A 27594-nucleotide genomic window follows, 5' to 3' on the forward strand; every position below is an offset into this window, starting at 1 on the left:
TATTTGACTGACTATGGAGATAGTCAAACACCAAAAGGAAACACTGCTTCTTGGCATTAGGAAGGGACCAGATTCTCAGCAGAATGGGGGGTGAGATGCAAGGGCAGCATCAAAGAAGCATGTGAGCTGCCAATTAAAGTCTACAGGTTTTGCTCTAAGACCCAGAGCTTTGAAGGAAGGCTGCTTAAAGGAATGGTACAATACACATTAAAACACAAGATTGGGAAGCTGAGACAGACACTGTTCTCAATTTACAAGAAAAGAAGGCCCACTTGCTTTAAGTTAATGCTGTGGACCCTTCAATCGTTATTTGCAGAACCATATCATGGTTGAAGGTTTTACAGATGGAAAGACCTGGGCTTTGCCACTTGTATGCTATGGGGAGATGCTTGTTTGTGAGATTTGATTCCTCACGTGTAAAGTGAGGATCATGAGAGCTACCTCCTGGCGTATACTGAGATAATGTATGTTAAGCACTTAGCACAGGGCCTAGCACATAGTAACTGCCAGTAAATCATACACATTATTCTCATCTTCATTCTGTCACTTGTCAGATTTAAGTGAATTTATTCTGTTAACTATTTCTAATATAAAAAATTTTAATGGAATGACTTTATATCTTATACTTTTTAATAACCTTTAAGAATCCAAAACTTCAAGAGATGTAATTTGCATTTTAAAACAAATAATCAAGATTTAAGTGCTCATAACACAGGGAAGGCTAAGCTATGGTTCATGCCCTGAAAGAACTTAGTCTATTTGAGAAAACAAGATATATTTATACAAAGCTATCTGAAAACAGTGATGGAGGGTGTGACATTTGACCAACTATACACATGATACAGAAAAAAGATATCAAGGTGGCAGAAGCAGACCAGGTATGGCTGAAGTGGAGAAGTACCAGAGAGAAAGGAAGGGGCTGGAGAAGGAAGGGGTTGGGAGAAACTCAGGAGAGGGGAGCATTCTTGGTATGAGAATCAGCATGAATAATATCACAGGATGGGGCGGGCGAGGGAGCGCTGAGGGGAGAACTGTGACTAGATTAACAGGAAATCATACTGAACTCCAGAAAGGGTAAGGTCCCACTATGGAGGAGCTAGGAAGTCAGGGAGGTGTGCACAATGTGGTATATGACAGAGGACCATTGTGGGTTTTTATAATGAAGAAATGTGGATGGGATTTTATAAATATCAATCGGACCATGGAGTAAACTGGCACTTATTATATTAATTGCCTTTCAGAACATATGCACAACTGTCACAGCCTTAGAATGACTATGACAATTGGATCTAACTAGAAAATGACACGAACCCTAATTCTGCCAATTTTACAAAGCTCCAAAAGGTAAATGGGTAAAAAGAAGACTGAGGTAAAATCCAGACTGAGTCTCCCATACTGAAGATGAACATATTCTCCCTCTCCCTCTCCCTTTTAAAGTTTATGTTCTCATTCCACAGGTGGTATAATGTAATAATATGATTAGTGGAGAGGTGAGGAAAGAGTGATTTCTGGAGGGCCAGAAGCAATAAGTGTTTTTTAGGTGCTCAGAAACATTTGACGGTGAGAGTAAGGAGATTTGAAAAAGTCAGTAGGGACAAACTAAACTGTTACTGAAAGAGAGGAGTCTTGTTATGTTTATAAAGGAATTTAAAGTACTGGAAAAAATGTGCAGGAGAGAGGGAATGAATTCAACAAGATTTCTCAGATGCTGAAAGGAGTAAGACCTAGGGTGGTGGTGTGTTTTCAGCTTTTTGTAATAAAAATATTCAAACATAGCCCAGAACAGAGAGAGAACATTATGCTCTCATGTGTCCATCACCCAGGCTCAACAATGACTAATATTTTGATAATTAAAAAAAAAAATCTTTGTTTTAGCCTATTTTTTTCAGCCGAGGAGAAAAATATGAAAATGCATCACAGGGGGCACCTGGGTGGCTCAGTTGAGCTTCCGACTCTTGATTTCAGCTAAGGTCATGATCTCAGGGTCACTGGATCAAGTAAGCCCCTAGGCAGGCTCCATGCTCAGCAGGGAGTTCACTTGAGATTTTCTCCTCTCCTTCTGTCCCTCCTTCCCTTCCCCCCACCCTCACTCCCTCTCAAATATTAAAAAAAAAAAAAAGAAAGAAAGAAAAGAAAAGAAAATGCATCACACACGGGATGGTTTTGTTTCACTATATTTCACTTGGGTATATATATGTATGCATATACTGGAGATACTATGTAAAATATACTTTTTACTCAGAGGTGCATCAAAAATGTGAAAGCCAATCATCTCGAGCAGTTCTTCTCAGACTTTACTGTGCATATTAACAGTCCGGGGCTTCAAGTTTGGTATTTCTATGAAATTCCCAGCTGCTGCTGACCCATGATCCTTAGTTTGGGTGGCATGGATCTAGAGAGGACTGGTTCCAACACTAATTTTAGCATTTCTCTGGGATCCTGGGTAATGTGACAAGAGGAGAGTGGTAGACTCTGTAGTAGTAGAAAGTGAGATGAAAAGTACATTTAAGGGTAGTCTAGGAAATTAAGAATAATCCATGTCAATTTTTTCTCAGACAGGGATAAAGAGAGAAAAAACTTGAATGACACATCAATGAAAGAATTAACAAAACAGATTCAATTACCTTTGGTGCCAGGAAGATGATACGCAATAGCCACCTTCTTATGCTGAAATTCTTTTAATTTCACAATATTATCTGTAAGTAGGTATCTTTTAGCTAAAAATCAAAGAAAAAAGTAAAATCATTTTCACTATCTTATACTTAGCAAAAACATGAGTAGAACTTGATTGCCTCTTTCTAATAACTGATCTTCACTTAACATAAATAATCCATCTGGACAGCTACAAATAAGTCACCCTGGTGGAAAAGTAAACATCTCTAAACTATCGGAAAATTCAAATTCTCAGCAAGTTTTGTTTTTGTGTGTGAAAGGAGCTAGTGATTAACTGTATGGAGACGGGTTGAGAGGAATCTGGGAAGTGAAAGACAAATATACATTCCCCATCTAGTTATGGGATTACAAGGGAATAAAAAAACAAAAAACAAAACTAAAGGTTACTGTTTAAACGTCAAACTGGTAGATCTAGTTTCGGTTTATCTAGGTGGAAGCACATAGGGTAGTGCAAACAGCTAGAGTGTGACCGTTGGAATTCCCGGTTCTACCATTTGTGAAATCAGGAGTTAAGGCCTCTCAGAATTGGGTTGTCGGTATCCTCATGATGTATCAGAAATCACTAACCACAGCTTAGTAGAAAGGATAAGTTTGGGAAACATTTCTTTTGGATGCTTGGCTGTGCACGGAGTGGAGCCTGGTCAAAGAATCATTCACTGAAGACCTCTCTGTACGGCAGTAACAGGTTACCAATAAAAAGTATTGTCTATTTATGAGGAGAGAGTCCAGAGATACGGTTACAGCAGGATTGTACCGTTGTGCTGCCTGAGTGCAAATCCCTCCTCTACCACTCTCCTCTCACCTTGGGCTAATTACTTGGTCTAGCTGTTTCCACCCCTGTAAATAGAGAAAAGAATGGGAACCTCTCTCACTGGGGGTTGTGAAGAGAAAAGGAATTAATATACGTAAAATGCATAGAGTAATACCTGACACCAAGTGTTAAGTATTTTATTATCACTCACCAGTATATTCAAATTTAATCATTTCCATAAAGTTATTAAGGGACAATTTTACAAATGAAGAAACCTGCACAAGGTCTTTCAGACTATTAGCGGCAGAGCTGGAGCGCCAAACTCAGAATCTAAGACCTCTGCTACCAAATTGTGCAGAACAGTACACCCAAGGGGGAGAGATTTCCAGACAACAGCGTCGCCTCCTCTGAGGGACTACTACAGCCCCAAGGTCGAGACCCCAGCCCGGCTGTCCTTTCGTTCCCAGGCACACGGGTGTCCATGACACCCAGAGCCAGTGCTGCAAACGCACGCAACCAGAGGACGAAAGAGCAAGCTCGAACGCTCCAGGCCAGTGAGTGACTAAGGCGCTGTTATTTCCCAAGTGATGCCTGCTGAGGTGTTAAACTCCCTTCTTTCCCATTCCTCCCCTCCTTCACGACCAGAGGCCGCGGATACCTCCGAGAGGGCAGCAGCAGCACGTGGAGCCTGAGCCTCCCACCCGGGGATACACCAAACTCCGCAGCGCCTGCAGCACGTCGTGTTTCGGCAGCCGAATTGCGGCAGCCATGCTGTCCCGGGCCACACCAAGTACGGGAGCCGGGGAGGGGGGCGGAGCGTCGGCCTAGGACCCCACCCCTTCCTCTGCCCGCAATCCCCGGACGTTCATCCTCTTGGTATGCTCCAAGATGGCAGCTCTCACGCTGAGCCGCTGCTTCCTCCTGGCGCGGAAAGTGCCTCTGCCTCCGCTCTCTCTGGCAGGTTGGTGGCTGTTCTGCTTTTGTGGGGCTACTTCTTTAGTCACCTGATAACTCTTCCTTAAGTGAAGGGTGCTGTGGGCTTTCAACAGGACAAGAAATGCTTCTGGGATCTAGTTGCTAACCATTTGGAGCGTTGGGTAGTACAGAAAGGGGAAGTATGGCCTCGGACCCGTCTCCTTACCCAAAATAGTGCCTGCCCGTCCAGAGGTGTGCAGAGTAGATGAAGTTATGGCATGAGGTCTTTTGCATATGATTTGCAGGGTTTGTGTGTTAGGGTCTCTTTCCTGCCATTGAAGAGTCCAAATGTGCCCACTTGAGAGCTAGGAAGTTTTCCTCCCTGCTTAAATGTCTTTGGAGGGGCGTCCTAAACCTACTCCTCACCACCTCACAATTGGAGACCTTTGATCTCCACTTGGGATAAGAATTTCAGTGCTAATTTCTCATTATCTGATGACCTGGGGCACAACTTTTGAGTGACCTTTCTATGCCACAGTTTTCCACGTGTAGAGCCAATAGGTACTTCTGAAGTATAGTTAGTTGACCCTTGAACAACTCAGGGGTTAGAGGCATGATCCCAGGCAGTTGAAAAATTGTGTTTGACTCCCCCCAAACTTAAGCATACTTTTGACCTTACCCGTAACAAACAGTCCATTAACACTTATTTTTTATGTTTTATGTAATTGTATAGTGTATTCTTCACAGTAAAGTGAGCTACGGAAAATGTTACTAAAATCTTTAGTAAAGATTTAGTAAATCTAGAGGACTATACTGTATTTATTGAAAAAAAATCTGTGTAAGGGGACCTCTGCAGTTCAAAGTGGTATTATTCAAGGGTCAACTGTACTTGGATATTTGAGTAAACGGCACCCCACTCAAAATGTTTTTGATGGATCTGCTGATAAAGACATTAGAAAAAGTTGACATTTATACAAGCTAAATCCTGATAAGTGTATGATTATATGACTAAAATGCAGTAATCACAATTGATGTTTCCACTGCCCGTTATCTTCTCTTTCCAGCATACCCTGTAGCTCCTATTAAAAACCAACGCTTACGCTGTTGTTCACAGTTCTTTAGGAACAGCTATTAAGTATCAACTCAAAACCTCATTGTTGGCCACCAGGTTTTCTGAAGATTAACTGGTTGACCTAGCAGGTGAAAATGTTTAGTGCCACACATTAGGTAAAGCAGTATGTACAGTACCTGGCGTCTCAATAAGAATTAGCTGCTATACCTGTTTGCTAGCGTGCTTAATTATGGCTCTTAGTAAATGCTTTTCAATTTACACAAGACCTTGAATTGTGTATCAGGGAGACTATCATGGTTGCATAGTGTTTGAGGCAATCATTCTAACAAGGGAATGGATATTAGATAAGGGTGAATTGAATTTCCAGTTAGCATTTTGTTCTCCACTGGTGAACTTGTAGTCAGATATACCTGTGTTGTTACATTGTGGTAGCTATTAGCTACATGTGGCTATTGAAATTAGTTAAAATAAGAAATTCAGGTTTTTTAGTCACACTGACCACATTTTAAGTGTTCAGTAGAGACCTGTAGTTAGTGGCTACAGTTGCACAGCTCAGAATCGATCATTTCCATCATTAGGTTCTATTGAATAAGCACTAGGTTAGACCACAGAAGAAAGGAGTCTGGAAATCAGGAACTGGAAGCTATAAGGCAAGTAATAGAAGTATGCCGGATAGTGCATTAAGGACCATCCCGGATTTGACAATGCAGATAAGGTGATTGACTTTTAAGTCAGCATAACATCTTGAGCCATTACAGGATAAGAGAGGGGAAAATGTACTTGGTACAAACTAGAAAAGTGATTTAAAGTTATGAAGAGAGTAGAGAAAGCAAATTTATTGGGACCTATTACATAGTGAACATTTGAGTAGGCACTTAACATGCCCTCATTTCAACTATGATACAAGGTAGGTAATATTTCTCTATTTTACATATGATGAAAGCGGCTCAGAGACTATGCAACTTGCCCAGGTTTCATACCATTTATTAGCCAGGCAAGGATTCCAGCTGCAGACTTTGTGACTCTAGAGCATATCTGTGTCGACAATCACTGCTTTTCTTTGGATGGAAAACATGTTTGGAGACATTGGTCTGAAGGCCAAAATAACTATAAAATGAGTAAGTATGTAGAGCCAATCACTTTTCACTAAACTTTGAAATTCTGGTCTTCGGAGGTAGCTTTTCTGGAATTAAATAGAGAAAATATTTTTTATGGTGGAGAGTTTTATCTTAGAGAATATGGTTGCCCCCAAAGCTAACTGGCTGAAGGATAGCCAAGTTCAAGAAAGGTTTATATGTACTGTTGGGTGGCATTTGCAGAGTGGGATTATTCAGACTCAGACCTGAAACTGGGAGGCTGTTGTTGTTTTATCCACTTACTACTTCAATGTGGTCTGAGGAGTAACATCGTATCACGTGGAAAATTGTTAGAGTCTCTGTCCCCACTGAAGACCTACTGAATCAGAACCTTCACTTTATCAAGGTTCACATACACATTAAAGTTTAAGAAACTGTTTTAGATTTTCCACTTTACCATTGTTCACCCAATTTAACATTCTGTCTGACTTCATAGGAAATCTTTGATTCTAATGTTAATATACAGACCTTCCAACTACTATACAGAAATGCAAAGATTTTTTTAAATGACGTCATTTGTAAAGTATCAAAAAGATAAACATCTTGCTTTAAAAGGCTTACAGAAATGGAATGTTTGTCTTTCTTAAGGTGTAGTAATTTCCTATTGCTGTTGTAACAAATTACCACAAATTAGGTGGTTTAAAACAATACAAGTATTATGGTACAGCTCTGTAGGTCAGAGGTCTGACAATAGGGTCTGGCTGTGCTAAATTCAAGGTGTTGAAAAAGATGGGTTTCCTTCAGGAATCTCTAGGGGAAAATCTGTTTCCATGTCTTTTCCCTCTTCGAGAGACCCCTTACATTCCTTGGCTGATGCTCCCCTTTTTCAAACATCTTGAACATGAGCAAGTCAAGGCCTTATATCACCCCATCCTTCACACATCATAGTGTTGCAGGATTTTTTTTCTCCGTCTGTGCCCACGGTTCTTGGTCACGCCACTTCGAAGTATGAAGAGGGAGACCAGACAGTAGTGGGTGGAGAAGCAAGGTTTACTGAACGAGAGCAAAGTGATAGCACAAGCTCCCAAGGAGGGAGGGGACCCAAAGGGGTTGCCGCCGGAGTTTCTAAGTCTAGGGCTTTTTATGAGCTTGTTGGTGGGCTGTTTCAATCTGATTAACGCTCCCTGCACCTGTCATCCAATCAGATTTTTGTCACCTGTCTATCATATGGGAAAGGGTGGAGGGCTCCTTCCTGGGCGGTGTAAATCTTTTTAAGGATGGTTTCCTCTTAGGGCGGGGGCAGGGGCGGAGGCTTGTCCCTGCCTGCCTGCCTTCCAATTACCCTTCATCAGCAGTACCTGTCTTCCCCCTTTTTCACTTTTAAAGACCTTGTGACTACATTGGGCTCACCTGGATAACCCACTACAATCGCCTCATTTTAACATCATTGGTGATCTTAACCTCAATCCCCTCTAGCTGTGTACCCTAACATGTTCACAGGTTCTGGAGATTAAGACATGGACGTCTTTTGGAGGGTCATTTTTCTGCCTACCAGACTTGGCCACTCATTCCTACATTTATCATTGGTTTCTATTGGTCTAGGAAAATTTGCTATTTGCCAAATTTAAATTCTTCGTCCTTAAACCCTTTTGTTCTATACTCAGTGGAAATGGAAAGTGATTACTGGTTACTTTCTTATAAAGCAAACATTAAAAAGTTCATGTATATAAGGGTTGCTGGGTTTACCTTTTGTAGATTTACTGGTCTTCATTTGTTTTTTGTTTTCAGTTCATGTGATCCCCCTTGAACAACTGTACACAAAGGGCACTCTTGGACTCCTGTCTTTCCCCACCAGTACCTCCCCTGCCTTTTTGTCTTCCAATTAGAAACTCTTTGAACATTGACCTTCATAATTGTCTTTTCTGACTCCAGAATAGGAAAGGGTGATTTCTTATGCTAGAAGCAGAAATAGAGAATAAGTAAGAAATTATAATAATAATAGAGAATAAGTCACTGGTATCCTGATGTATATAGCTTAATAGTCCTTAGCTCATGCTCACATAGAGAAGAGCTGCTCTTGTTTCCCACAGAAAGGAGACACCTTCCTGGTTTTAGAAATTGGAATTCAGTTTGCATAGAAATACTGCTATAAATTATGAATGGATTAGGTGAATTTATTCTTTTGGTTCTATGTAAGAACAAGCAGCGACCTTAACTATCACCAAGGTCAGCTCCTTCATTTGTAACTGCAGGGTCTCTAGTTTTCTACCAACTGGTAAAATTCAGACCAAATCTCAGGTCTCCCACTCCTGACTTGTACAGCTACACAGCTAATGCCATTGGATTTTATTCATCCTTCTTGGCAGATGTAGAAATGTAACTAACAATTTATAACATTGTTTCTATGAAAAATGTGTGCTTTGAAAAAAATCTATGAAAAACGTTTCTATGAAAAGGTATTATGCCAAACATCTAATTTTTTTTTAATAATACACTTGAAGTGTAGGCACTTTTTAATGGTTATTATTTCTTTAAAAATCTCTTAGTTCCTCTTTGAGACAGTCTTTGGAAGCTTTTCCATATTACTGCATCATTGCTTAAGCTTTAGGCCTCAAATTTAGCATATTATTCTAGTAAAATTTTGACCTGTAATTACGGTAAGGGAGGGTGACTCCTTTTAATTAAGGTAATTAAGGTAACTCCCACGCTGCCGCTGTCGCATTATGGACTGTGTGTTACGTTTAGATACTTATCTGCCATTCCTTCCTTTTTTTTCTTGTAAATAGCTTTATTGAGATACAATTCACATATCATTACAATTCACCCATTTCAATAATTCAGTGCAGTGGGGTTTTTTTAAATATATATATATACACAGTGTTGCACAATCATCACCTTAGCACATTTTTATCACCTCAAAAGACCCCTCATAGTCATTAGCAGTCACTCCCCATTTTCCTACAAGCTTTCCTGACTCCCTCCCCTCCAGTTCTAGGCAACCACTAATCTGCTGTTTCTATGGATTTGCCTATTATGGACATTTCATATAAATGTATGTGGCCTTTTGTGACTGGCTTCTTTTTCACTTAACATAAAGTTTTCAAGGTTCATCCATGTTGTAGCCTGTATCAGTACTTCATTTCTTTTTATTGCCAAATAATATTCTATGATAAGAATTTATCACATTTTGTTTATCTTTTTATTAATTGTTGGATATTTGCATTATTTTCACTTTCGGGCTATTATGAGTAATATTGCTATGACCATTTGTATACCAATTTCTGTGTGGATACATGATTTCATTTCTCCTGGGTATATACCTAGGAGTGAGATTGCCGGGTTGCATGGTAACTCCATGTTAATGATGTAGGAAAGACGTTAGGGTTCCAAGCCGAAGGCCAAGACAGAATTCTTGAGACGTCTTTGGTGCAAAAAGGTGCTTTCATTAAAGCTCGAGGACCAGAGGGCAGAAAGAGCTGCACTGGGGTCATGAAGAGTTGCCCATTATATACTTTCAAGCTGGGAGGGGTTAGGGATAATGTAAGCCTCCCAGGTATTTTGGAAACAAGGTTTCCAGGATCCTGAGGGGGGTAGCTATTGTTAGGAAAGGTCATTTATTACTATTTAGTAAAAACTCAGTCCGAGACCCTTCAGATGTCTATCAATGGTTCATATACTTGGGGGATAATTGCCAACATGTATCCTGAGGGGTAGAGATAAAGGAAGTTTCCAAAGGAATTCTTATATGTGAAAGTAGACTTACAGGGACCTGGGGGTTGGGCTAAGATTGCCTTTTGTCCTTAGCAGAGTATCAACATAAAGGAAGTTGAATCCTTGGGGAATATCACTCTACCTGTTTCAAGGACTTGTCAATGGGCTGTAGGTAGTAAGGAAATTTAATAATTTTTCTTCCGTCTTTGTTTCCCACATCATTAACATTTTGAGGAACTGCCAAACTTTTCCAAAGTGGCTGCACCATTTTACATTGTCACCTACAATATATGAGGGTTCCAGTTTCTCTACATCTTTATCATCTTTATCTGTCTTTTTTATTATGGTCATTCTAGAGAGTATCAAGTTGTATTTCAGTGTATTTTGCATTTCCCTGATGGCAAATCATACTAAACATCTTTCCATGTACTTGTTGGCCATTTATCTGTGCGTTTTTGTTTTTAAGAAATGTCTCTTCAGATCCTTTGCCCATTTTTCAGTGGGTTGTCTTTTTAAATTTTGAGTTGTAAGTGCCATTTACATATTCTGGATATAAGTCCCTTATCAGGTAAGTAATTTGCAAATATTTTCTCCATTCTGTGAGTTGGCATTTCACTTTCTTAATGGTGTCCTTTAAAACACAAAAGGTTCTAGTTTTGGTTAAGTTGCTGCTCATTCATTCCTTGAGCTTATGTTTATCGAGTATTGCCATATACCAGTCATTGTGCCAGGTTCTGGGAATACAGTTATACCATCTAGTGAGTTACCTCAACTCTGGCTTGTTAGGTTTCTCTTATTTACCAGTAGGGTGCTTGGTTACTGGGTAAGATACTCTTTGCTTTATGTGAAGTGAGGGTAAATATGCTGATCCAGGTCAGATGGAAATGTTTTTAGGGCTAATGATTATAAAGCATTCGATTAATGAGTTAATCAACAGTTCAGCAAGTATTTGGGTTATAAGAAGGAGTTCTAGGGCTCACTTGGGCTATAATGTAGGGGCAACAACTGGCTTCTAGTACTAAAGTTATAGGAACAAAATTACCAGCATTCTTACCTGTAACATTATTGTAGAAATTTTCAGTTTTTCTGTATCTTCTACTTGTTAAAGATGGAATGCATGTTGTCATGAACTGAATTATGAAGTCTGCAATATTGTTATAGTATAATACTAGAATCTTTACATAACCTAGTACATTGAAAATATGACAAAGCTATGTTTAATAAGACATAAACTGAACCCGTTGTGAAGCCACACCTGTTAATAATTGACTTTTTTCCTCAGGTGAAAGAGGACTGCTTTCTGCAGCATATGTGGACAGCCATAAATGGGAAGCAAGAGAAAAAGAACATTGTCACCTCGGTAGGTACCTGTTGAGCTGTTAGATGTGTCATGTCATTCACTCTATATGTTTACCATCATGTTCGTATGATGTATTTATGAAATGATGCTTTTATGATGGTCCCATTCAGATAAGCACATTTTAAGTCTTACAAAGAATTAGATTATTATTTTACTTGTGGCAAAATCATTTTTGCTATCCTGCAAATTTCTATTTAATTTTTGCCTTGATTAGTCTCCCTAAATTATGTAAACAATTCTCTTCTTTCTTGTTTTTTGTCCATTTTAGTCATACAGTTAGTTACCATGCAGGTTGTCTCTTTTATATTATCTGCAGAGAAAAATATATTTTATATTTTCATGCTTTTTTATTGTAATTTCTTAACTTGTGGTCTTTAGAGCTCTTTCTGACTCTTTTTTTATTACCAGGTAATAGATTTGAAAGCAGTGTTATAATTTCATACAAACCATTTAGGAAAAATAGTTGGCTAACATCTTCTCAGGCAGTAGGCTCCTAATTATACTTCCCTTTCCTTGTTCTCTAGGTCATATTACACAGGTAGCAGCCTTTTCTAAAATAACAAGGCCTAGGGGCACCTGGGTGGCTCAGTCAGTTAAGTGTTGACTCTAACTCTTGGTTTCAGTTGAGGTCATGATCTCAGGGTTGTGAGATCAAGCCCCACGTCTGGCTCTGCGCTCAGCATGGAGTCTGCTTTAGATTCTCTTTCCCTTTCCCTCCCCTCTGCCGCTGTCCCCACTTGTGTTCTTGCTCTGTCTCTAAATAAATGAAATCTCTAAAAGAAGTCACTGACCCTATGAGCATTTTGTAGAAATATAAATACTTCATATATATAATATACATTATATGTAACATCATGAGGACATTGATAAAGTCAGATGATTGGTGATAGTTTTATGGGACTGATGTAATTTTTTGATCAATTCCAATGCTGATCTAATATTCTCCCCCAGATTTCTTTCTCTGCTTTTTTGGGCTTATGTTAAAGAATAAAGTCCCCCTGTGTTTATGGATTCTTCTAATAAGTGGGGGGAAGGCGGAGGGAGACATTCTTTTGTAGCTGTCTGTGATGGCCCAGCTTGGGGTGGGGAGGGCTTTCAAAGACTCATAATTTTCTCCCCTGATGATGTTACTGCAAGAGCAAAATTGGTTTGTATGTCCTGGAATGGCTATGTAGGCAGGGGCTAACCAAAGCAGAGGTGTGGAGAATCTGAAGGTAAGTAACTACATACTTGCACTGAAACGTAGAATCAGTGTGAATAGATAGAAGTGCAGATGGGTACAGATGTGGTATACTGGCAAGGTCCAATACCAGGAATGGCATTATCATATGGGACACTGTTTAATTCACAAAATGGTGAACACTCTTGGTAAAGTTCTGAACAAGTCTAATTACTGTCTTCAGTTTACATGGTAGTTGCATCTATGGAAAATTCAGCTTATTTTCAAATTTCGCCCAAAAAAGTACTTTGCCTTTGTTTATATGTAAAATGGAGTTAGTTCTGTCCATTATCAACAGATTGATTTTTTTTTATTCATGTTAATGTCTGCCATGTCATAGATGCCATGGTACATGGGGCAAATATTTTAACTTTTTATTTGTAAATAATTTTAAACTTACAAAAACTTGTAAGAATAATACAAAAAGAGCATCTATGTACTCTTTGCCCAGGTTCACCAGTTGTCATCATTTTGACCCTTTTGTTTTTGCTTTCTCATTCTCTACACACACATTTTTTTTTAACCATTTGAGAGTTTGTTACATATGTTATAGCCCGTTAAGCTGAGTGCTTTGGTGTACACTACCTGACATTTTTTAAGAAGCCAGTCCCTTTTTTTAATAGAATATTCTTCTTTTGGGATTTGTTTTGTATTTCTTCATAATTAGATTCAAGGAAGGGTCCCCTGGCCAGAATATTGTCAATAATGTTGTGTCCTTCTCAGGATGTCTTCTCATCTGGAGACACCCAATGTCCATCTGCCCTCACTGGTGAGGTTAACTTTGATCACCCAGTCAAGTGTGTGTGATTTTTTCTCTGGAGAGTTACTGTTTTTCTCCCTTGTGACTAATGGGCAATCTGTGGAGAGATACTTTAGTATCATGCCACTGTCCTGCTGCTGATTGAAAGTTTCCCCCTAAGTTTAGTATCCATTTAGCTTCTTGCCTGAAGCAATCTTTACTATGGTAGTTGCAAAATGATGGTTTTCCAATTCGTTAATACCTCCACATTTAGTAATTAGTACTCAATATTCTAATGTAAGTAGGAGCCTTCCGTTCCCTCCATTTCTTTCTCTGTTATTATCAGTATGATCTCGTGGATTGTGGATTCCTCTTTTTCTTTTAATGATTCCTTACCATCCTTGTTATTTGGGTGGTCACATTCAGTGTTGGCTGGTAGAAGTCCTTTCAGCCTGACTCCCAGTTTTCCATCTTGTATCTTTCCTGCTCTAGCCCTGGAATCAACTATTTCTCCAAGGAGTCCTGGTTCCTTTTAGTAAGGAATGGTATTAGAAACCAAGATCTGTGCACAAGTTGTCCTCTTGCTACTGTGGAGTTTTTGCTTCTTGGCCTATTCAGTGGCTAGAACTAGGAAAAATAAGTATACATAGCCACATAAACATATATGCACACACATGCATATAAGCTTACGTGTACATATTTTACAAATAATGAATTCATGCTGAAACCTCCAATTCCAGTTCATCCCCACAGAGCTCCTTGCCTTTTCTAGGCCATATTTGTATCAGCCTTCTATACCGAAAACTCTGGCCCCCAACAAGGACAATGTTTTGATGTGTTGGACAGTCTCTGCATTGCAAGTTATCTAATTTTCCTGTCTTCTGCTCATTCAGTACTCCCTGCAGTCATTGTGATAGTCAGAAAACACCCCCATATTTCTAGTTGCCCTCTGGGGCCATTAGTACTCCTTTTGGGAATCACTGTTCCAGTGATGAAACCAACATGGACTCCATTGATTATATTGCAAAGCGTGTTCTGATATGCCATGCATGAACTGTAAGAAAAGTGCTGTGGAAGTGCAGAGAAGAAAATGAAGAATTTCAGGAAAGCTATTATTAACGCCTTCCTAGGCATGAAGGGAAAATTAGAAAAGACCATTATATTTGGTGCCTTGGTATAGGATATAGTCAGCTCTTTGTTATTAGGGGACAGATTTACAGGAACTTTTACATAGATCCTGAATAAGCAGAAGCTGTTTGCCAAAGAATGAGTAAAGTAAGTCTGCAATAAATAAAATATCAAATGTAGGTGACTGTCTTTGTTAAGATTAGTATACTTGGAAAAGCGTTAACAGCTACCATTTACTGAAGACTACCCTCCTTGAATACCCTCTGTACATCCTGAATCCCTATGCAGTCAGAATTTTTTCCTCACCCTGTATTCTTACAGCACTTTATACCATCGTTGTGCCATTTGGTGTGGTGAAAAGTCTGCCCTTGGGGGCAGACATCTGGATGTGAGCCTTAGTTAAGCCAGCTTTCAGAAACTATGTCATTTAACCTTGTTCCTGTAGCCATAAATTAGGGATGATGATAATGCCTGCTTCAGTTCATACCCTACCATATAATAGGTGCTCCAGAAATGTGGAATGAACGAATTTCTAGGCCCCTTGATTCTACCCCTATATAAAAGATTAGGGTATGAGGTAAGGTCTGGAAACTTAAACTGCTTGGGGGAAAAAGAGGCTCTTTGAGACAGTATTTTTTTTCTGCTGTGTAATAAAATAAAATGTCATTAAAACTTTCTCACCCATGTGATAGTACTGCATGTATTCCCTAACTCTTGAGTGTTTGGGTTGAGATGTGTGTCCTGAGAATTCAGGCACCCGCCTGGGGCTGCATCCCGAGGATCGTGCAGTAGGTGGCAGCGCCGCTTCTGCCCAGACCGCTGCGCAGCCTTTGGAACCTGGCGTTTGGGTGCGGACCTTTCCGGAAGCCGCCCCCGTAAGCGCTTGCGCGGAGTGCTGCCCTTAGCATGTGGAGCGCTGTGATTGGGCGCTGCGACCTGGTGCGGGCTCGCTGATTGGGGGAAGGAGGAGGGGCGATATGAGGCTTTTGCTCCGCGCGTCTCCATTGGAGGGCGTGGGGTGGAGTGGAGCGGGGTGGGAGAGGGAAGATGCCTGGGCGTGGGTGTGGGGCTTCGGCTTCCATCTGCGTAACTGATTTCGCCTCCACGCGGAGTACTTGCGGGGGAGGTGTTCGGTGTTTTCTCTGATGGGCGTGAGGCTCTGGTGCCTCCTGTACAGTCTCATTAGTGGTTTTCTGTTAGAGCCTTGGGGCGGGCTAATAGGGATCTGTCCAGCTCCCAGTATGAGGGTAATTTATTGCTACGGAGCTCTTTGATTAAAACCGGGAGTGCTATTTAGTACCTACACTGCATTTTAGGGATCAAGCAGGCCATGAATGCAGGGCAGGTCCTCGGACATAAGAGTCAAAGGCAACCTTCATCCCTTGCTAGTTCTGTTGTAAGCACTTCATAGGTGCCGTCCCATTTACTGCTCACAACAGCCAGCTAACGCAGCTGCTGCTATTCCCCCTTATGGATGAGGAAACTGAGGCCATATTCTGACACTTATTTAGGGCCATTGCCTTTATGCTGAAAAACAGCTTTCTCAGTGATTGCTGTAGGACCTTCACTTCTACCATAGTGCCTTCCCTTGCACTGAAGAGTGGATTTCTTGCTTTTTAAAAAATACATTTTGGTTGCAGAATAATATATACAGAAACGTGCATAAATCATAATGTATAGATTGATGAACCAAGTAAACTAATGTAAGAAATGTAAGAAATAAAACATTCCTCCCACTCAAGAAGCCCTTATTGTGGCTCCCGTTTTCTCCTTAAAGGTAACCATTATCCTGACTTCTAACATCATGGGTAAAATTTTTAAAAAATGTTTTATAATGGAAAATGTAAACATACAAAAGTAGAGTAATTGAAATGTGGAATCCCCTGTACCCATCATCTGGCTTCAACAGTTACCAGCTCATGGCTAATCTTTACTTCATCTCTAATTCTACTCCCCATCCTGATCCTTTGGTTTATTTTGAGGCAAATCCCAGATAGTATGTAATTTCACCCATAAATATTTTAACATATATATCTCAAAGGTATGGGTATTTTTAATACCATTATCATACCTAAAATTTTAATAATTATTTAAATATGAAAGATACAGTCAGTGTTCAAATTACCTGGATACTCTTATAAATCTTTTTAATGGTTTGGTTGAATCAGGATGCATATAAGGTCCATACAGTGCAATTCATTTTATTCTCCCCTTGCCTCTTTTAAAATATTTTTTATAGAAACATACAAAAGTCGAGAGAATGGTATAATGAATCCTCCTGTATACTGTCACCTGGCTCCAGCAATTACCAATTCCTTCCTAGTCTTGTTTCATCAATCCCCTTTCCCATCACCTGATTACTTTTTAACAAATCTTTGTTAGCAGATCATTTTATGTGTATTTTTACATGTACCTCTAAAAGATAGGATTTTTTAAAAAATATACCATTCTCATTTTTAAAAATTTGTCATTCCTTAACATCATTAAATATGCCATCAATGTTTACATTTCCCCAGATGTCTTGTAAGTTTTTTTTTTAATTTAGTTTCTTGAAATGGGACCCAGATACATTGTAATGTGTTGAGATGTCTCTTAATTATTTTTTAATCTGTAAGTTTCTCTCTTGTAATTTATTTGTTGAGGAAAACAGGTCTTTTGTCTGAGAGTTTCCCACATTCTGGATTTGCTGTTTTCATCCTTATGGTGGTGTTTAACATGTTCCTCTATCTTCCATATGCCCTATAAAGCTGGCAGTTAGAGTAGGAGACTTGATCAGATTCAAGGTTTCTTTTTTGTTTTTCTTTTGGCATGACTACTTCATAGGAAGTATTGTTTACTTTTATCAGGAGGTACACAGCATTTGGTTATCCCTCTGTGATATTAAAGGCCATTCATGATCATTGCTTATATATCTATTATTTCCTTAGGAGCTGCAGAATGTTACTATTTTAATTCTATCATTTCTTCCTCATTTATTACTGAGAAAATTTTTTACAAGATTTTTTTTTCATCAGCAGTTTAGTTATCCTGAGATACAGTTTTTATGAAGAGGCAGCTTTCAAGATAATCCTACCATCCTACCATCCTCCTACCATACTCCAAAAATGATCAATGAGGATATATTTTTTTTAAATACCGTTATGAACTCCTGGATTTAAGCATTCCACACATTTTAATCCATTACGGTTGATGTGTTTATTGAAAGGGCCTTAGTTCTCCAATTGGGCTTTTTATAGAACCCTAGGATTCTTGGGCTTTCCAACTCAAGTCAGAAGATTGCCGTTTTAGACTGTTTCTGTACTAGGCTTCCCTTTGGTTAAAATAAACACTGAATTAAAGCATTGTGTCTGAAATTTCTCCACTAACCATGCAGATCTATTGAGGAGGTACAGGGTGCAAGTTAACAGCATTAGCCAGTTAGCAGCTTTTTAATTACAGACTAGGGCCCACAGTGAATAGGACTAAGGAGAAAACCATTTGGGGGAACTGAGTAGGGTGCCAGTAGGAGGGAAGGCCTGATGAGGAAGCTGCCTGCATTCTATCAGAGGAAGTTCTCTCCCTTGGGTCACCTTGTTAGGGGTTACGGGCCCTGGTGATGAGCTGAATTGGATTTCTGAGCCTTACTGAATTAAATATTTTATTTCTAATTTTTCAGATTATAAATATAAAGTAAAGGACACCTTTTCGTTTTAGTTAATTTTTGTTTTTAAGAACTCCCTTTCCGAATTCAAAGAGAATTACACCATTGACACATTTGAATTCAGGTTGAAACTAAGCACTGTGGTCATTTCTTGCACTTCTCCCATTAGCTGAGGTTTAGTTTTGCTGTGTCATTTCAGCTGGGGTGGTCTTTGGCTTGTTGCAGTGATTTTTCAAATCTTGCTCTTGAAGCCTGACAGAAATTTTCTGAAACGTGCTTTTTCTAACTTGGTCAGTTCCATATTTGCATCTATATCTGACATATATTTATTAGGTTTCATATTTATCATCTGCTGGCAGTTCTAGAGATGGGTCTGAGTTGTGTACATCATCCTCCTTTAGTCTCATTTTCTTAGTATATATGTATATAAAGCTTGCCTTTAGATTTTCCTTTACTGGAACTATTTGTTTTAAAGCTTCTGGTGACAGATACATGGAAACCTAAATATCTTAAGTTCAGAATGGTTCCTAGGTTAGTTTTTCCTACTTCCTTCTGTTGCTTCTATACATATGTCATATGTGCTTGTAGTTTTTCTTAAATGTGGGAAGGAAAAACATAGCTTCAGACTCTGTTTTCTGATCACTTCTTCTAGAGGGTACAATAATAACTTGTATCTAAGGGTGCCTGGGTGGCTCAGTCATTAAGCGTCTACCTTCGGCTCAGGTCATGATCCCAGGTCCTGGGATCAAGCCCCGCATCGGGCTCCCTGCTCAGCGGGAAGCCTGCTTCTCCCTCTCCCACTCCCCCTGCTTGTGTTCCCTCTCCGCTGTGTCTCTCTCTGTCAAATAAATAAATAAAATCTTAAAAAAAAAAGATAACTTGTATCTTATTCTTTATTACATAAATTAGATAAGGCACACAAATATTCTTAAGCCCGGAAAAAGTTTAGTGTTGATTGGGTAACAATGGTACACATTTACATAGAAATCACGAAAAGCCAAAACCATCTAATAATTTCTCGCTTAAAACTCAGTCATATATTTGAATTTTTAAAAAATATTTTATTTAGGTGTTTTATTTTCCATCTTATTCCAGAAATGGAATTCCGTTTAATATCCTCTTCGAGCTTACGAGCAACATCCAAGGCTTACTTTGTGTTGTCTCCATAGTAGTTCTCAGACATAATTCATTCTCGGTCTTGCGAGGGTGCATCACAGTCTCCTGGGGGCTTTTGTTTAAAAATTTTTATTTCCCTGGTCTTACCTCAAGTCTACAGAATTAGAATCGCCCTCTGGGTGTGTGAAACTTAGGAATCTGAAGTTTTCAAGTTTTGCAGGTGATTCAGATCCTTAACCAGGTTTGTGAATGATTACACTCCTATACTTGGAATAGTGCAGCATCCTTAATAAAATCTTTTATGACCTTAGATCATCAGTGGTATTGTTTTCTTCAGACAAGAAGAGCATTTTATACTAGTATACATTGCATTTTCTGGACATACTTTCATGTTGTCTGTACAGCTTTACGTTTTGTTAGATGAAGATCCATTTTCCCATACAGCTTTTGTTGACCTCAACCATCCTCTGCAGTATATATTCCTGAGGAGCTGAATGACAGGCAAGAAGGCATCTTCTTTGGCACATTTCTTTGAAGAAAAACTGGGCATCTGTAGGCCCCTCACTGAAACATGAAGTGTGATTTTGGCTGTTGAAGCTCATGGTCCAGAAGCCTGTGGCGCTGGCCCTCTGTAGGCCACAGCTGCCCCAGCTTTCCTGGCCATCCCTGCTCTGTGCAGTTTTCTGCCTCATTCATCACACCGACACTGTTGCATAAGGTGATTGGTCACATACAATATTTAGCAGCAAATCCCTCTCTGACTTCTAATATGCAAATATTATTCCTCTAATGCTGGCTCTGCAGCTGTTGCCTTTTTGAGGCCCCAACCAATTTCACTTGACTGATGATGTCTTGGTGTGAAGGATTAAAAGGGAATCTTGAGTTACCACAGTACAGAAGCCAACTCAATCGAGTGTTTATTGGAAAGATTTGGTATCGTGAGACCGCTGTTTAATATCATCCTATTTACAATATTAATTTGCCTTAACGTGAAGAGGTTTTTGGGACTTCTTTGTGTGTGTGTGTTAATGTTCTTTAATCACCTGGTATCAATCCCTTTAAGATAGTCATAAGAAATTACTTTTGCATCATATCAGGTTTTCAGCATTTTGTGTTGCTTTCCCACAGTAGCTACTGAGTCATTGAGAGCATTGCCCCAGGGAAAGGAAAGAGGAAAAAATGGTTAAATGCACAGCAAAAAGTCTTCAACAGATACTTGACGATTGATTACCTCTGTCTTCTTTTTACTTGACACTAATTTCTTCTACCATGGAGTAAAAAAAACTTGGAAATTCAATTACTGCTTTCTCCTTCCTTCCTCTCATCCTTCCCTCCCTTTCTCTTTCCCTTCCTTTCTTCCTTTTATTCATTTTTTAAAGCTATTAAGTGCCTTTTATAAAAACTGTTCTAGGGACTGAGAATACATCAGTGAATTAAGTCCTTGCTTTCATGGACTTTACTTCTAAGTATAAAAGACAGAAAAAAACAACACAGACCAACTTGTGTAGGCATTTGTAGGTCATAGAAAATATTTTGGATTTTATTCCACTGTATGATAGCAAGCTGTTGGCTGGTTAAGAAAAGTAAGTGGCAGGATCTGATTTATCTTTTAAAAGGCTTACTCAGACTGCTGTGTGGAGATTAGATTGTAAGGGTGGGGGCAGTAGTTAAGATGACTAATTGGGAGGTGACAGGTTGGTAATGGTAGTGAAAAATAATATATTTCAAATCTAGAGCCCATAGGATTTGCTGACAGTTGGTTATAGAATGAAAAAGAACGGGCTTTAGGATAATGCCTAGGTTTTTGACCTGAATAAGCCAGAAAATGTAGTCGCCGTTTGCTGAGATGGGAAATGCTTGGGGAAAAGCAGGTTTGAGGGAAAAGTTGGAGAATTAAGAGAACATGCCATGTTTAGATATGTATTAGACACCCAAATGGAGATGTTACCTCTGTAGTTGGAAGTACAAGTCTGAAGGTACAGGCAGAAGTCAGGGTAAGCATATACGTGTGGAGCGAATAATCTGTAGATGATGATTAAAGCTATGGGAGAGAGAGCGCATGAGATCACCGAGGGACTGAGCAGATGTATCAGGGAGGACTGTTTTGAGAACTCTTGCTACTGAGGGGAACAGAGCAAAGGAGAAGTAGCTGGAAGGAGATAATGAGGTCAAGGGAGATTTTTGTCATTTTCATTTGTTGTTTGTTTAATAAAGTTCATCCTTTGTTAAAAAATAGAAGGCAGGGTGTATGTGCACAGATCCTGGTAGCCTGGAAACCTGATGGTAGGAGGATAAAGTTCTCCTGATAGCTTCTATTTTATACTCAGGGAAATAAGACACAAAGTCATGAGCTGAGGGGAGGGGAGAAGGGGAAAGAGCATATTGTAAGTTTGAGAAGCAATGGGAAGGTGTGAAATAGTTCTTTTGGAGAGTATGTTGCTTAGTATTTCAGACTTTTAGACTCTGAGATAACAGTGTAATCTCAGGAATGCCAAGTATTTCTGTGGATATTTTGCTTAAAGGAACCAGAATAGGAATAGTTCTGTCCAAAAATCACTAAATGTAGACAGAGTGCTTCTCTGATTTTTTCAGAAAATATATAAAAGTCATTTGATAAATTCCAGCCTTTAAATTTTTGAATCGCTAATATAGCTCCCTGGTTCAAAATGCAAAAAGAATAAGCATGTAAGCAATGAAGTGTCTTCTTTCCTTGGGTCCCTACCGTCTAATTCCTTTCCCTGGAGTCTGTCAATGATAAAACACTTCCTTGTGTTTCCTTCCAGAGATACTTTATTGATCCATTTTTTATTTTTATTTTTTTTAAGTTGGCTCCACGCCCAGCTTGGAGTCCAACGCAGGGTTTGAACTCATGACCCTGAGATTGAGACCTGAGCTGAGATATTGATCTGTTTTTTAAAAGCTAAATATATGGTGGGATGTTTAAAATACTCCTTACTCCAATTAAATAAATCATTTTTGAAAATATTACTAATATTCCTTTATCCTCTTTATACAAAAATGATTTATAAAAAGCAAGAAAGAGCATCTGTTTTAATAGTGACTTTACAATGTTGGCAGCCATCTGGCAGGAGTTGTATCTGTTAGATTTTTCTTAAGAAATGTGTATATTTAACAAGGTTCTTTTTTCTTCTTTCTTCACAGCTGATCTAGCATCTTTAATGGATAAAACATATGAGAGAAAGTTGCCTGTTAGTTCTTTAACAATATCACGGGTAAGAAAACTTAAATATGTATATTTTCAAAGAAGGAGGACGAGAGGCTCTTTATATAGATGAGGCTGTGTAAATAAAGACTATCATTCATAGGAAATATTTCTCCAGAGTATGGTATGTTTTTGTAGTTACTAATAGATGTTTTGTAGTAACGTAGCAAATTTCTATAACTGAAATAAAAGGTAATAAATTTACCAGACTCTGGTATCAGTAATCGTTGTGTATCTGATTTATTTTTATTTTTCCAGAATATGATATTCTGTTCTGTGATATCATGATTTTTTTTAAGTTGGTACACCTTTCAAAGTAATAGTATTCATTTGTTAATATTGGAAGTAATTTTGATACTTGAGGAAGTCTATAAAAGAATGGAAATTGTTAAATATGCAGTGCAGTGGAAGGGAGAATAATGTTAGGCTGGGAATCGGGAATAGAAATTGATAGTAACCATTACTGAACACTTTCTATGCCAGCCATTTTACTAGTTTCTTAACGTATATTATCTCTGTTACTTCTTACAGCGGCTATTTGAGATAAGCACTGTAAACTGCATTTTACGTGTAAGACTCAGACTGGTTGATAACTTTCTCAAGTTCACACAGTTCATAAGTAGAAACAGTGGGCTTCAAACCGAGATCTCTGTGACATCAAACTTCTTTTCTGTTGCCTCCCTCAAATAGATCTGATTTTTTCTTTTCTTTTTTTTTTTTTTTTAAAGATTTTTATTATTATTTATTTATTTGAGAGAGGATGAGAGGAGAGAGAGAGAGCACATGAGATGGGGGAGGGTCAGAGGGAGAAGCAGACTCCCTGCTGAGCAGGGAGCCCGATGCGGGACTCGATCCCGGGACTCCAGGATCATGACCTGAGCCGAAGGCAGTCGCTTAACCAACTGAGCCACCCAGGCACCCTCAAATAGATCTGATTTTTTCTTTATCATGAATTCACTTTGTGACATTATCTGTTGGGCCCCTCTCAGTCTCCTCATTTCCAGTGTGGGGTCAATAGTATCTCCCTCACAGGCTGATGCGATGCTAAAATGAAATCTTAGTTGTGAAAATTCTTTGTTGAAATTAATGGCACCATAAAATTCAAGATGAGGAAAAGTAAAGAGACTCATCCTTTTTAGTTGGGGTCCTTTCTTTCTCCCTCTTGATATTTTCCTTTTAGTAGGGAAATAGTTTTAACTAGGTCATAACCTAAATTGTACAGACTCATAATTTTCAGAGGGGAACTGAAAAGCCATTGCTCATCTCTTACATGATGGATAAAATTTCTGTATGCCATAATACCTGGTAATTTGTTTAAGCAGCACCTTAGAGCTTAACAGGCTTTCATGTACATTTTCTCACTGGGGCTTCACACTCTTCAGTGCAGGTGCCTTTATCTAGTTATGCAGATGGAGCAGCTAAGTTCCAGAGCGGCGGTGCCATCTGTCTCTGCCACACAGCAAGCAATCAGGAGAGCTAGTTCTCAACTTTAAGTCCTGTGTTTGAAGCGTATTTTCTCTGCTCCTTAATGAGATTTCTAAATAAAATCCTTAAGTCCTAGACATTTTTAGAAAGTCTCCCCCTTTTTACTCTCTCTTCCTCTTCATGAGGTTTTAATTATATTCACAACATGCATTTTCTCCTACTACATCCTTTTTGCCTGTGTTCTACTTTAGGGTAGAATCCATCCTTGGAATAATTATTTCTGTGTTTCTTTATTTTAGAGTTAAGGAGCACACACGGGATTTTATGGTTCAAAGGAAGACTTTGTTGGTGCAAGGATCACAGGTTGACTCTGAACCAGAGTAGGAAAAATGGTCATAAGGCTGCCTTTTCTAAATTTAGATTTTCATCTCTTGGGCCATATTTTTTCAGCCATTAGAGACTTCATCCTTTCAACTATGTGTTCTCGTGTTTGGAACTTGGAACACAGAGAAAATACCAGGGTTTAAAGATAAAGGGAAAAACTGATAACTAATTATACACATAGTAGGAGGAGCTCTTTTTTGTTCTAAGCAAGTTTCATGTTTGGTTTTCAGTTTATCTAACCAAGGTTCATCTACACATAGAAAAAGAGAAGCCATTGTATATTCTTTGCATTAGTATAAAAGGGTTTCAAGGATGGAGTCATACCATGTGAACAGTGGTCCAATAAAATGGGTGTCTTATCTTTTTTAAGGTCAGTGTGTGAATTAGATCCAATATATAGCATAATCTGCATTCAACCAAAGGTTTATTTTTCTGTGTTTTAGTTTGTGGACAACATTTCCTCTAGAGAAGAGATAGACCATGCCGAGTATTACCTTTACAAGTAAGTTTTCCATTTTATTTGGTTGTATATTCTCTTACAAAAGGTGGTAGGTATTATATATGTTTAGCACCTTGCTTTTTAAGTTTACATTTGGGAGGTATTTCCATATCAATATAGAGATAGCTTCCTCATTTTTTATAACTGCATCAAATTCCATATTATGAATATACAATTAAATCAGTTCCCTGTTATAGCTAGGAGCTTGAGGTTGTTTGCGCTCTCTCTTTGTAATTAGGTGCAGTGGAGTAATGAACGACCTTGTACATATGTCGTTTTGCACATAATTCTCATAGGTATATACATTTGTAATTACAATAGCTATTGCCAAATTGCTTTCCGCTGAGATTTCACCAACTAACATTCCTGCCAGCAGTGTATGAGAAAGGCCTGTTTTTACATCTTGGTCAACAGGAATTTTCACATTTCTGGATTTTTTGTCAGTCTGGTATGTGAAAAATTTTATGTATCCATTTACTGCTTCTCTCCCTTATTTGGATGGAAATACAGTCTATATGCACTATTCACCTATTTTTAATTAACACTATATTTTAAAACTTTGTACGTTGCCACATTTACTTCATTCTTTCTCACAGCTGTGAACATCCCACTAAGAACTATAGACGCACACCCGTGTGTACAAAGAAACAGTACAGCACCATCTATAGTAGCAAAAGACACAAATAACCTAAAGCTGGTTAAATAAGGGGATGGTCAATAAATTGATTTATTCTGATAGTTGGTTTTTCATCAGTCGGATATCTGTCAAAATGATACCCTACAACTTTTTATTTTGATTCCTTATTGTGTTTTAAAAATCTGATTTATGATTTGTTCCACTTGCTAGGTTTCAAAAATAGACTCCAATTGAAACTTAAAACGTTTTCTAGTAAGCATTACATTAAAATTTGCCATTTGATCTTTGCTTTGATTAAAGAGTGTTTTATTTTTTTCCATCTGGGTACAATTTTTAAAGCTGTCTTTATATTGGTGAAAATTTATTCAATTTTTTTCATGTGATTTTACTACATAGTAATGAGCTTTTTTTTTTCTTTCTGAATTGGGTAAATTCTACCACCTTTTTGGTGTTTCCTGTTCAAAATTAAAACTTAAGCAGATTAGATTTCACACCTGAAAACATTTTAAGTTGCCTTTAATGATGTGATAAGTTTAAATTTTGGGGGCGCCTGTGTGGCTCAGTCAGTTAAGCATCTGCCTTAGGCTCAGGTCATGATCCCGGGGTCCTGGGATCTAGCCCCGCATTGGGCTCCCTGCTCAGCAGGGAGTCTACTTCTCCCTCTGCTCCTCCCCTGCTCGTGCTCTCTCTTTCTCTCTCTCAAATAAATAAATAAAATCTTAAAAAAAAATAAATAAGTTTAAATTCTAAGTCCTGAAATCATTGCAAGTGCCTTCCTACTCTCCATTAAGATAAATATAAAGGGATTCCTTGATGAGAGTAAGCCCTGCCTTTCTTGAGTGGTTCTTTGGCACTGTAAGGCTCCTTTGAGAGTTATTTTTGCCTGTGGTAGAAGGTATATTTGGGCTGTCATCTACCTAGTTCTCATTCTTTTGCTTTGTTGATGGCAAAATGCAGAAAACAGTTACAATGTCTAAAGAGAAATTATTTCTTAGAATTCGATCCTGTGGGACACAGTGCCATAGCCTTGGAAGAAATACATGCCAAATTTACAAGTACCTCTGTAGCATATAATTGATTTCAGTGATTCAACGTTCAGCAAGTATTTACTAAGCACCTACTACATGTCCAGGCTGGGTCAAGGTGGTGGCATATAGTGACCAATAAGTTAAACACTGTCCCATTCCTCGTACATTAAAGTTTGAGAAATTTCAGTCCCGCCTTTAAGACTGTCCCTGATTCTTCGCATGAGGTTTGGCCTGGAGTCTTACTGAAAGTTTCCTAAAATCTCTCTCCTGTTTCCATATAGAACATATACAAGCCTCTTACCCATCTTAAATCTGAGCCACTGTTTAATTTGACATCCCATCCTTTGCTTAATCAAAACTGACGTTCTAATATGATATTGAATGTCCACAGTACTTCAATAAAAAAAAAAAAACTAATGTTCTATGACTTACCACTTTTTTATTTCTATTCTTTCTTCTCCCTTCCATTGCCAAGAAAATTGGCTCTCTTTTTCTCAGCTTTTTTTTTTTTTAAGAAAAAAAACATTTTTGTGACTTCATGAGATTACTATTATATGTGGATGGGACTAGGTATAACCCCAAAAAACTGCATCAAGATGTAGATAATGGAGTTGGCTAGATTCACTCATTAGCTAAATGTCTCACTTCTGCTTTCCACCCTAGAGAATATATAAAACAGTTATGCCTCAGCAAAATTAGAAGTTACAAGTTATGAACTCTTGGGGATTCTCTCCATTAATTGATATCAGGAATGTTAATCCTGAAGACATCAGGGGCCTATGGTGTTTCCACTGGTTAGGCTTTCTGCATGCATTCCAGATGGGATGGCTTCAGGCATCTTAGAGTAAAGTTACAATCACAGGTCCAGGGTGAAGAAATGTTGAAGCGATTTTTTAATCCCAAACAACAGACAGCTTCTTGCTCGAATGCCCTGAGGATTTCTTATTCCCCAGACAGTACCATCTTTGAGACTAAGGCCCACAACAGGACTGCCACCT

The 27594-nt window shown here is 38.7% G+C and overlaps 2 protein-coding genes across 4 annotated transcripts in view; one reads left to right on the forward strand and one right to left on the reverse strand.

Moving 5' to 3' along the window:
• PTCD2 (pentatricopeptide repeat domain 2) overlaps window positions 1-4245 on the reverse strand; it is a 43725-nt gene extending 39480 nt beyond the window's left edge. For 2 of the 3 annotated variants that reach the window (XM_032404244.1, XM_032404243.1), the window contains exons 1-2: window positions 4083-4245; window positions 2625-2717 (exon numbers count right to left, since the gene is read on the reverse strand). In XM_032404244.1, coding sequence (XP_032260135.1) covers window positions 2625-2717; window positions 4083-4194 — 205 coding nt within the window. In that variant the 5' untranslated portion in view covers window positions 4195-4245. The remainder of the gene's footprint in view (window positions 1-2624; window positions 2718-4082) is intronic. The other variant, XM_032404245.1, reaches the window with a different exon arrangement.
• A 34-nt stretch (window positions 4246-4279) lies between these two features.
• The window catches only part of MRPS27 (mitochondrial ribosomal protein S27), a 99783-nt gene continuing 76468 nt past the window's right edge, over window positions 4280-27594 (forward strand). Inside the window, exons 1-4 of the mRNA XM_032404242.1 lie at window positions 4280-4385; window positions 11481-11558; window positions 22563-22633; window positions 24876-24934. Of these exons, the coding sequence (XP_032260133.1) occupies window positions 4313-4385; window positions 11481-11558; window positions 22563-22633; window positions 24876-24934 (281 nt within the window). The 5' untranslated portion in view covers window positions 4280-4312. The remainder of the gene's footprint in view (window positions 4386-11480; window positions 11559-22562; window positions 22634-24875; window positions 24935-27594) is intronic.

The sequence above is a fragment of the Phoca vitulina genome, unplaced genomic scaffold (assembly GCF_004348235.1).
Source record: "Phoca vitulina isolate PV1807 unplaced genomic scaffold, GSC_HSeal_1.0 scaffold6, whole genome shotgun sequence".
Taxonomy (NCBI): domain Eukaryota; kingdom Metazoa; phylum Chordata; class Mammalia; order Carnivora; family Phocidae; genus Phoca; species Phoca vitulina.